Below are 12,421 nucleotides of genomic sequence, written 5' to 3'. Positions count from 1 at the left end.
AATAGATACTATTTTGCAAGAAACACAAGCTTCTGACCACTCTGCAACTTTAGCTTCTATTTACATTTTTGACACTGTAGGGTGTGGTTGCCTAATGTGTGACCAGGTTAGTGTAATGTGTACCCTTGTTGTCCCTTGCTTCTCTTAAAGGGAAACACTAGGTACTTGTTTACAGGTGCTTGCCAACATCTGTACCTAGGAAAGTCCACACTTAAACACATCCCATCTTCTTGCCTTGAAGTCTCTTTGGATGCCCTACGTGAAGTTTGAAACACACTTGGTTTGAATAACTTTTTATCCTTTGATCATTAGTCCGCTTATTTTCTTTTCCTTGTGATGAAAATACTTCTGCGGAAGTTGTGGCTAAAGTTTTGCTTTAGTGATTCATTTGGAATATATTGGTTTTTTTTGCCTATTGGGAACAGTGTTTTATGGCTCAAAAGCAAAAAAGCAATAGTTTTTTTTTTTTAAAGGAGCCAACAAAACGTTCGTAAGACCTGCATTGAGTTCCAGCAGCTGACTTATAAGCCAAAAAAGAACAGCTGTCTTTTGCTTCCTTTAGACTAATGGCTTGAATAAGGACCTGATATTTGCTGACATTTGATGACATTGTACTAAATGAAGAAGAGTCTGTAGACATCCTGAATTCTAGCCACTGATCTTTAATGCAGCTAAATTGAAGAGAAGTATGGGGAAATTCTAGCTGGATTTGGGGTGAACAAAAGTGAATTGTGTGCAAGGCGGTGGATTGACAGAACAGTAGTTATCTATCCATCTAAAACAGATACAGCACAGGATACTGCTCTGCTGCCAGATATTATTCCTCAACCCTGATCAGGAAGATTCACCTTCAGATCTGAGATAAGATGTCCATTCAGTCATTGATCTTTCCTCTTGAGATTGCCAACAAGGGTGCCAGTTTAACGGTGCTTTTAAGATGCAGACACAAATCTGCTAGGAAAAGGAACAATTCATTTCTATAGGCTGATGAAACACCTTTGAGTGATGATTGTGACGGGTGGATCACAGAAACCCCCTTGGGAATTGCCACCTGATGGGCTGAGACTACCTCTCAGCACTGTTTTCCTGTTTTCCCTGCCAGCTTGGGACTTCAGTGCCCTGCCTGGTTGTGCCAGACACGCTAGCCTGCTACAAACACAGACCCAGGTCTGAACCACGTCCCCCACAAGCTGCAGGCTTAACTGAAAATAGCTTAAGAAGTGCTCCTGTCTCCAGCACTCAGATACCTAACTCCCAATGGGGTCCAAACTCCAAATAAATCTGTTTTACCCTGTATAAAGCTTATAAAGGGTAAACTCATAAATTATTTGCCCTCTATAACACTGATAGAGAGATATGCACAGCTGTTCCTCCCCCACCCCCCCAGTATTAATACATACTTTGGGTAAATTAATAAATAAAAATGATTTTATTAAGTATAAAAAGTAGGATTTAAGTGGTTCCAAGTAATAACAGACAGAACAAAGTGAATTACCAAGCAAAATAAAATAAAACACACAAGTCTATGCCTAATATAGTAGGAAACTAAATGCAGGTTAATCTCACCCTCAGAGATGTTCCAATAAGCTTCTTTGACAGGCTAGCCTCCTTCTAGTCTGGGTCCAGCAATTACTCACACCCCTATAGTTACTGTCCTTTGTTCCAGTTTCTTTCTTTCAGGCATCTCTTTGGGGGTGGAGAGGCTATCTCTTGAGCCAGATGAAGACAAAATAGAGGAGTTTTCAGGGGCTTAAATAGACTTCTCTTGTGGGTGGAAACCCGTTCTCCTCTCCTATGCAGAATCCAACTGCAAGATGGAGTTTTGGAGTCACATGGGCAAGTCACATGTCCATGCATGACTCAGAACTTTACCAGCCGCTGCCACATTCCCAGGAAAGCTCAGATGTGGATTGGTGTCTCTTAAAGGTCATTGTTATCTTAAGTGTTTCTTGACTGGGCACTTACTGAGAATCCACCAATGTGATATATGCCATCATGTGCCAGCAATGCCCCTCTGCCATGTACATTGGTCAAACTGGACAGTCTCTACGTAAAAGAATAAATGGACACAAATCAGATGTCAAGAATTATAACATTCATAAACCAGTCGGAGAACACTTCAATCTCTCTGGTCACGCAATCACAGACATGAAGGTCGCTATCTTAAAACAAAAAAACTTCAAATCCAGACTCCAGCGAGAAACTGCTGAATTGGAATTCATTTGCAAATTGGATACTATTAATTTAGGCTTAAATAGAGACTGGGAGTGGCTAAGTCATTATGCAAGGTAGCCTGTTTCCTCTTGTTTTTTCCTACCCCCCCCCCAGATGTTCTGGTTTAACTTGGATTTAAACTTGAAGAGTGGTCAGTTTGGATGAGCTATTACCAGCAGGAGAGTGAGTTTGTGTATGTATGGGGGTGGGGGGGGGATGTGAGAAAACCTGGATTTGTGCAGGAAATAGCCCAACTTGATTGTCATGCACATTGTGTAAAGAGTTGTCACTTTGGATGGGCTATCACCAGCAGGAGAGTGAATTTGTGTGGGGGGGTGGAGGGTGAGAAAACCTGGATTTGTGCTGAAAATGGCTCACCTGATGATCACTTTAGATAAGCTATTACCAGCAGGACAGTGGGGTGGGAGGAGGTATTGTTTCATATTCTCTGTGTATATATAAAGTCTGCTGCAGTTTCCATGATATGCATCTGATGAAGTGAGCTGTAGCTCACGAAAGCTTATGCTCTAATAAATTGGTTAGTCTCTAAGGTGCCACAAGTACTCCTTTTCTTTTTGCGAATACAAACTAACACGGCTGTTACTCTGAAACCTGTCGTTACTGAGAATAGTCTTTTCTCAAGAAGCTGACCAACTTCTTCACTGAAGCTACCTAAAATCAAACAAGTACATAGCCAATACTCATAACTTTGAATACAAAAATGATACATGCATGTAAATAGGATGAATATATCCAGTAGATCATAACCTTTGCAGAAATATGTTACATGGCATATCTAGCATAAAACATATTCCAGTCATGTCATATTTACACGCATAAACATATTTCTGGAAAGCATTATGGGGTACAACGTCACAATGATAATTCTTGGTGATTACTGATCTGCGTTGGATTTGAACAAGTCACTGAAATGTGAAAAGCTCTGTGTGTCTTTGAGCAAGAAAAATCATGACTGTACCGGGAGGGAGAATCCATGAATACATGAATTTGGGGAGATGAAGCCTCCATTAATGAATGAAACAGATTAGAATATTGAGTGTCTCAAGAAACAGAAAAGGGGAAACTGCAGGGAAGAGACCTGGGAAGGGGACAAAAATAAGTGCATCACTCCAAAAAGGTGTCCCTGAAGTTACCAGGGAAAAGAATAAGCCACTGGATGCTGTGGGGTGGGGGTAGGGGGCAGGGAAGGGGAAGGTGTCCATTGGTTCAGAAGCATGTAATAAAAACTCTTATTCAGCTCTTCTTAAGGAGAAAAAAAACCACCCCACTGACTGACTTCATAGAGGTTTCGCTTATTAGGACCTTACGGCAGTGCTAATAACCCTTCCCGAGTGGAGTTAGATGACATAGGGGTTTAAAAAAAACAGAAATACCCTACTCTTGAGCCCTGTCTGTACTCTGTACTCTGTTGTTTACTATTGATGGAACTGTACTGGTATTGAATAATGGGTCCTATTTTTGCCATTGTAGAGAAGGCTGAAGACAAGCTTACAGATGTTACAATATATATACCTTGCACTGAAATTCTCATAGATGAATGCTCTATAATTCTGTATTTCGGCATGTACTGAGAAAGCAACAAAAAGGAAGTGAATTATCATATCAGTTCTTAAAATAACATAAAATCATTATGGAACGATTTCACATTGTCTTTATTTAAAGCAATCAAAAAGTAAAAATGATACTCATGGCACCTGGAGACATTGAGGCAGTCATTCAGGGCAGTATGATCGAAGCATATTTTCTTTTTTAAAAAGAAAACATTTTAATACTGACTCAATAGTGTCAGCAATGTGGTGGTTCCCCTTCCTGTCCTTTGTATGGTTAAAAACAGTGCTTAGTTGTTGAATTTCTGATTTAAATCAAATCATTGTTACAGACTAATTTTTTTCATTTCAAAAACCACTGATGTCTTCAGCAGAACATTGAGGAAAGATTAATGAAACTTAAGTTTGGCCAGAAATTTGACCTACCTTAAGCATCCCCTTTGAACAGTTATACAGATTTTGTGATTGTGTAAAAAACAGTCTTGTAAAACAGATTTGAAGTATCTTTGGACTTATTTTGAATGTAGCAGTCTAAAAGTTTGAAACAAATTGTGGGCTAGTCTGAGGTTAGGAGGTGGAAATGAAACATTTTATAAAACAATGCATCTATCAGCTTCTGCTTCTTTTCAGCCTTTAAGTTTTCAAAGACTGAGGTTATGTCTATGCTGCAATCATAGTATGTGACTGCAGCTCATGTAGACATACCTGAGCTAGCTATAATCTAGATTCTAGCTAGCTCAGCTATCAGTAGCATTGAAGCGTCATCAGCATGGGCTTCCGTGCTGTCTGTACAAGCCTGCCCAGAATCCTCAGGACTTCAGTGGTTAGCCTGCTCTGAAGTCCATTGTGCTAAGGCTTCACAGCTCTGCCACCCAAGCTAGCTAGATTAAAGCTAGCTCAGGTATGTCTACTTAAGCTACAATTACATCCTGTGATTGGAGTGCAGACATATTCTGAGAGGTTATTCTCTGTCCCTGGGTTATTTCAGCACCAGCGTGTACATTTTTTAAATACACAAAATAAGAGAGATTGTCAAAAGCACCAAAAGAATGTAGAGGTTACAAGTCTCACTGACTTTCAAGTGCTTGTGACCAGCTTCATTATAAATAGGGGAGACATTCTCCTTCATAAAATACGGCAGACTGTAGTAATGCAGCCTTTTATGATGCTGAGGCAGAACAGAGAGGAATTCAACCCTATTTACATTTGTGTTCCAAATATATATAGAATGCTGAGTTTGTGGAAGCAGAAGAGGGAATTTGAGTTCCAATGCTATTTGGAAGTGGGTTACTCATTTAAGAGAGACATGAAAAGTGAAGGGAAGAAACAGATTTATTTCTAGAAACACACCATTATGTATATTTTTTGCTCAGAAACGTTCTTGCTTTCTCTTGGCGAGGTGTTGGGTCAGGAGTGGGAGCACTGAGGGGGTTTGTGGTTGATCAAAGATGTCAACCCTTGGTTGGGATGATTATTATGTTTTCAAGTGTAAATATCCTGTTAGTACAGACCTCAGAATCCTCCTACACTGTCCAAACAGCTAATCTATTTAAAAAAAAATGAAGCAATGGCTTAAGCTGAAGATCAAAAGAAGGATATGGTGCTTTAATGGTCAACATTTATTAAACAATTTCATTCATATCAAGAATGAAATATGGTAACTTGATGTGCGTAGAAAGATTCCTCCCACATGATAAAATCGGGGTGGGGTATGTCCTTCATTTCTCCCATTTATATAGTGTGTTCTTCTGCAACAGAACATCATTCCGTTAAGGGTTAAAACTCTCATTATTTTTAGCTGTCAGTTAGTGGTAGTAAAGTCTTTCTCTTTGCAACAGGATATTTATACAAATGCTGTCTGAGTTTCTAATCTAAAGGGAAAATTGATTTGCAAGCAGTGTTTATAGTTTAGAAAATAACTGTCCCCAACTGGATTGGAATTGGCTTGTTCAAAACAAATGGCAAAGCTAACGTCAATCTGTCTCAAGCTAAGGTCAGATTTGTATATAGTGTGCATATATTTACTCCTGAGTGGAAGGGGAGGGTGGGTGGGTGTGAGTGTGTGTTTAAAGTGGTTTAAAAGTCAAAATTGTTCTGGGGTGAATTTAGCAGATAAATGTTCAGTCCTGTAGCTAATTATCTTTCCCTCCAAAATCTGAAGGAAACTTCTTTAGCTCCCTCCCAACCCCGCTCTTTTTTAAGGACAAAGAAAAGCCCTGTTGGTGCAAAATCAACTGAATTCTGAGATGCGATATGGTCTATTTAGAGTATATTGGTCTTGTGATTAAAGCACTGGACTGGGAGTCCGGAGAGACAGACTCTGCTTATGTGAGCTTGGGCAATATTTTTTCACAGTTTAACCATTTGTAAAATGGAAATAATACTATAATACTTACCTATCAGGGTTATAAGGGTTAAGGACCTGGTCCTGCAAAGAGTTCCATGTGGAGAGAACCTACACCCACATGGAGCCCGTTGACTTTCTTTTAGTTTCTTACAGGCACAGGGGTTCCCTTGCATTGAGCTCTTTGCAGGATCCAGTTCCAATTTCCTAACTTTTGTGAGGTTCCTTGTGATCTGTTGAATAAAAGTGCTTTAAAATTGCAATGTTGTTAATATTCCATGTTATAACTTTGCATGTATCATGTTCTACACACAATTTATACAGTATGTCCTGCATGTCAGCAAAATCTTTTTTCTAGGCAACTCTAAAAATAACATACGGAAAGAATTTGATTTACAGTTGGGCTAGGCTATACCTTCAAAATCTTAACTCTGTAAGACTACATTTTATGGTGGGTACAATTTTTCACTCTATTCGTGTTGGTTGTTCAGAAGAAAAGGTCTTGATCAGCAGCATCACACCCAGAATCAGCAGCATCACACCCAGAATAATTTTTCTGGAGATCTGAAGTAGTGCAAACTATAGATTGAGTGTGATATACAAAAAAGTATTAAGAAAGGATATTAAATTTTTAAAAAATAAAGCAGTAAAACCCCCTCACATTTCTGTGCAAAAATCTCCTTTGAGGTTGACGTTATGCAGTCTAGACTATTATGTCAACTTGTCTTTGAAGAAAAGTAAACAAAAATGTTCAGCTGAAGAAAGTTTTAGGGACTTATAGTAACTAATGCCTCAGTAAATGGCTGTCAATGCGTAACAATCCCTTAAACACCTGGGTAATTGGGAGCTTTGAAGCTGAGCCAAAAATGTTGTTCCTCATCCGTAATTAAAATAAGAGGCCGTTAACTTAGTCGTTTGAAAGTGAGAGCTCTGTTTATTCTCACTGCTTTCTTGGGAAAACTTCTGCCTAGTTTGGGGGAGGGGGTAGAGGGAGAAAGAAGACTGTTGGGAAAATAGAAAACCTTTTTCCAATATATATGTTGTAAAATTTAGCTTTTTATAGCACTGGTGTTTTTCCTGTGGCAAAATTCCATGTTATAATGTGTACTCAGGACAGAGAGAAATTATTGTAATCTGGCGATTTCACTAATTATAGTAACAAAAATTAACCACTTGACTAAAATATAAGCTAATTAGTGTTTAGTTAAATAATTAAAATGAATTAACACCCACAGACATTTTGTTGAAAGGTTTATTGAGATTTTAGCTAAAGAAATATTTAATTACAGGGGAAAACACCATAATTAGATGCAAACTATTCCTCCCATAAATGCCCTGACTACATGGCCAGGATGCTGGTGTTAAGAATAGTAGCTATAGTTGATATTTATATCTGGATATTTATAAATGGATCCTTTTCCAGAGTACTGGAGTTAGGGCAGAATTTATGATTCACACAGACAAATCATACTTCTCCCTTAGACTGTGAGATTCTTTCAGCCACTTGCAATTGTTGTCTTGACCTTTGATTTCAGGGCCTTATCCAAAGTCAGTTGGAGGCTATGGAAACACTCCCATTTACTTCAGTGGGTTTTGAGTCAGACCCATAAAATGAGGTCTAGAGGAACGAGCTCCTAACTGAGTGAGGAATTCCTGACTCTCATCTCTCCAGTCGGCTTGTATGTAGTCTTGGGAAAAAATCACTTCACTTCACTACCTCAGTTCCCCCCATTTATTTACTTCCCCATAATAATACAAACCTATCACTTATACAGTGTTTAATGTGCTGCACAAACATTACTGAATTAACTACTTGCAGGAGTTTGAGTATTAAGTATGATTAAAATCTTGATTAGGTTCTCAGATATCACAGTGATGATGAGCACAGTGTAAATGCAGAAAAAGAGAACTGTCTGTGGATATAAAATACCAGGGACAGTTTAACTAAGTGTTAAGCAATGGTTCATTATGGTGTTGGAACTTCACTTCTATATACTGAATGCAAAAGTCCTCTCTTCTCTACATATGTAGGAGGCTACGTAGTATCCTTGAAATGAAGAGAAGTTTGTGCGTAAATCAGTGATAGCATCAGATTCTGTCTGTCTTGAGTCTATGCTGTAGACATTCTTTCCTGTCAGGTCCTAGGTAGCTTGCTCAGACCACCCCATTTCTGACTCTTCCACTAACATTCTTTCTCTTTCGCTCCCCTCCAGTCTTCTCTACCTGGTCCATGTCCCTTATCCATTCCTACCTTTCTGCTGCTCCTATATGAAAAAAGTATGATACCGTTTTTAATAATATAGTCACAAACTATTTTTTTCCACAGGACCGCTACCTCATTCACTGCGCAGGATGAATGGTGCTCACTGAAGGCTAGCTAGTAAATATTTTGTTTATCCTCATTGTTCAATGTGTGGCGCCAGGCCTTACTCATGGCACACTATTCAACCCTGCTCTGAAGACTGAATTAATATTTCTCATGGGCTTTTTTTATCATGAGGAACACCATAGAATCTGAGTGTTTCACAAACCTTAATCAATCTTCGCTACCCCCATTTTACAATTGAGGAACTGAGGCACAGACAGATTAAAGTAAAACATGTCCACTAATTTTGGGTGCCCAATTCGAGATGGTTAAGGGCCTAACTTTTCTGAATATTTAGCATTTTACAGCACTTCATAGGTTCAGAACTGGGCTCAATTGATTTCTAATGCAGCTGTGAGTTTTCAGCTCTTCCACAAATCTGGCCACAGGTGTTTCAAGTTGGGCACCCAAGAAATGAGGAAAACATATTTAGTGACCACCTGTGAAAAATTTGGCTTCAGTGACTATTCTGAGGCAGAGGTAGGGATAGAATCCTGTTCCCCAGGGTAGCTTTCAGCTGCCTTAACCATCAGAGCTTCCTTTCTCTTCCTGCAATCCCTTGCCTCATTCACTGCACACCTTCCAACTTCTTCAGTAAATGAGGCAGGGAGTTTACGGGCAACAGCCTTGTTAGCTACACAACCCTGATTAATTCCTGAGCAATCATCATGCATACACAGATGGGGACAACATTAAGACTGCGCAGCCAACCTTATTTTTGTCATTTCTTAAGTTTCAAGTGCTTGATTGTATGATCTTAACATTGGTGAAGTTTTTCAGTTTGCTTTTGCAAAAATTTAGAAAATTACTCCTGGAGAACCATATTTATCCCGCCTCACCCCACGAGCTATCAGTAGGGTTAGAACCTTTAGAATTGCAACACAGACCTCTGCCATTTGAGCTAACAGAATAATTGGTAATAGTAGTAGGTTATTATCCTCTGCGGGGGTCTGTGACCACAGGAGGAGGATTAGACAGATGCATATTGTGCCAGTGGGTTTCACGGATATTTTCAGACAGCAGAGGAATGTTGAGACTTGGGAATCCTGGGCTTAATACTGGTTTCTGGAGGGGAGTGTGCTGTAGTTGTTACAAACCCCTTTCTGTTCCCATCCTTCCCAAGCCTGACCACTCCAGCTTGTCCCTTTCTCAGTCTGTCTCACTCCTCACCCTTCTGCATTTCACTTAGACTTTCTTCTCCATGCTGCCTGAATGCCAGCAGAGGAGCCTGAAAGCACAGGAGAGGCTGCTTGTAGTTTTGGGACCTGGAGCTGCAGTGGCCTTCAGCTGGCAGGAGGAGCAATTGCAGGGAAAGTTCTGCTCTGCCATGTAACCATATGATGGTGCATGCTCTGTTGCTCTGCGGGGATGGCATACAAACGGTCAGATTGCCATGTAGGAGTTATGTGGGGATGGAGCATTCTCGGTGCAGATGGAATCTTCAGAGAATTTAGCTGCTGAACTCTGAGTCTTTACTGAGCATGAACAAATTTTGGTAAATTTTCACTGGGATAGCAAAAGGCACATCCCTACTTATAGCAGGCTTCTGTCAAATTTCAAATCCCTTGCTCCAAAACAGGGAGTGCTAGGGCTTCTCTATGAAATGACTGCAAACATTTTTTTAATGTGAGGAAAACATTGTCTCCTAATTTTGTTCCTGGAAACAGCTAAGCCATTTTTGTTTTCCTGAAAATTAAAATCTCAGCACAAGTAGTTATTCTGATAAAGTTACAACAGCTGAAAACAGGCCTTATAGTGGTAGGTATCAGGCTACCTTAACTATAGGTGCTTCTGCTAGCGTCACCTATAACATCTGTGGAATAATACTTCAATAGCTGGCTTCATAAATCTGTACCAAGGAGAAAAGCTAGTGGAATAGTGGTGCTGGTTGGAAAATGGTGAGAATTTTTAGAGGAATTTTTTTTTCACAATTTAAAAAATTGACGCAGGTCTATTGAATAGTCTGTAAACCTATTTGTGAACAATAGTTGAATTGAAAAGCATGATTTTTCTAGTGTTTTTTTCATCGTATGTGGCCATTCATACCTGTGCAAAGTGGGTGTAAAAAGCAAGCATTGGTGTAAAGTGGAGAATTTTGATTTGGTCGCATTTTACACCACTTTTCACTCACTCCACACACATGTGAAAGGTTTTCTAAAATGCAAGATAGTGGTGAATCAGGCCCTGAATTTCAACTTGATCTGTTCATACTCTTTGTTAATTTGATACTTTATGAGTGTTTGTGAAAGTGTAGGTTTTCTCCATACATGGTTCTGAGTTTTGTGACCAAACACATTTGTTTTGGGTGGAGGTAATGTGTCAGTTATTTAGGGTTTGGGGATTAGAGGAAGGCAGGCTGAAGTATGTTAGGGTGGAAGAGGGCAGAGATGGTTTACAGGAAGCAGATTGAGGAGGGAAGTTCAGAGGAAAGACAGCACACGGACTAAGAGGACTCTCTTGCACATGTGTAGCCCACTTCAGAGGGTGCCAGGGAGCAATCTGGAAGATGTATTACAAGACTCTGGGCTGATTCAGCAGTTAATCCCTCAATAGTAGTGGTGCTCCAAGGTACACAGCATGCCTGGTGAAGCCCAACTCTTGCAATCAGAGAGTTTTTCCAAAGCATACAGCAGCTAACCAGCCCCACCACTTGCTGCTCCTGGAGGTGAAGGTCACAGAATTTCCCCTGAAACACTTTTCCCATTGGAAGGGAGGATGCAAAGACTCCTGTGGGAAAGGCTGCTGAGTCAACCACAGAATGTGGTCACTAGCTGAGAGAGGAGCAAAGCCTTTCCACTATAAAAAGGAGCTGCACTAAGAGCCCTAATATACTGACGCACTTATTTTTCCATGTGTGATCTCATGTAAACCAAACTACTGGGCAATATGACATAGCATTTGGCCAAAAATAAAATGTAACTCAAACAAAACTTTTTCTGTAATTAATCTTTGATGGGAGAAAAGGAACAGGTAACCTGTTTTCTCATTTTCCGTACGTTCTTATTAATCGTAATGTGTTTTTGCAAAAGAAATAGTGATAGGATTGGTGTCAGAGACCCCTATTAATGTTGCAATATTGGCTCATCACACATAAGAATTGTAGCCCTTTACATAAATTGGGATACATATTAGGAAACAGAGAGACATGGTAATAACTTTTGGCCACTGTACACTCTAGACTATATTTACACCCAGGCCTCACTGAGGTAAGGCTTAAAATCCAGTTACCAACATACAGTCCTAAGTATTAGCATTTCTGTAGCTGGTGTGGGTTCCACAAGCCTAGAAAACAGCTACATTTTTGTAACATTTTGAACTATATGTGCAGAAGCACATGCCTTTTCATGGTGAAATTAAAGTAACAAATGAGTAATATTTTAATTTTGACTCTTCCCACTACTGTGATAGTGGAAGCACATGGGGAATACTGGAACCCCCGCCTGACTATGTTCCTGTTTTCTTTTGCAGAGATTCTGATCTGTTTTTGCTGGATACCAGAGCAGTGTGGGCCTCAGAAGAAGGCTGGCTGGAGTTTGACATCACTGCCACCAGTAACATGTGGGTGATGAACCCTCAGCATAACATGGGACTCCAGCTGAGTGTGGTGACCAGGGATGGTAGGTTACAGACCACCTTAGTTGATTCATCTGGCAGGTGATTGTCTTTGTTAATTGTTTATAGCATCAGCCCTAATGTGATGGTCTGGGTAATGTATCCAAGCGTACAATTGTTATGTGATAGACTAGGCAATGCATTCAAGCGCACAGATGGAAGGCTACTTACTGTCTGTCTGATGGCCTTCTATGTATCTCTCTAAAATACTTTGAGTACCCCGTTCTGCCTGTTGTATGTATTCCATATGTAGATCCTGTCATGGATAGCTCATAGGAACGCCACAAGTGGCCTGGCTTGCAGATGCTCTACATTTCT

General features: G+C 40.0%; 1 protein-coding gene across 1 annotated transcript in view; it reads left to right on the top strand.

Annotated features, from left to right (window-relative positions):
- Positions 1-12,421, top strand: part of BMP6 (bone morphogenetic protein 6) — a 163,805-nt gene that overhangs the window by 127,256 nt on the left and 24,128 nt on the right. Inside the window, exon 3 of the mRNA XM_073332087.1 lies at positions 11,960-12,108. Coding sequence (XP_073188188.1) covers positions 11,960-12,108 — 149 coding nt within the window. The remainder of the gene's footprint in view (positions 1-11,959; positions 12,109-12,421) is intronic.

This window comes from Lepidochelys kempii, chromosome 2 (assembly GCF_965140285.1).
Source record: "Lepidochelys kempii isolate rLepKem1 chromosome 2, rLepKem1.hap1, whole genome shotgun sequence".
NCBI lineage: Eukaryota > Metazoa > Chordata > Testudines > Cheloniidae > Lepidochelys > Lepidochelys kempii.
The sequence above is the reverse complement of the archived record's forward strand: the minus strand, read 5'-3'. Positions and strand labels throughout refer to the sequence as shown.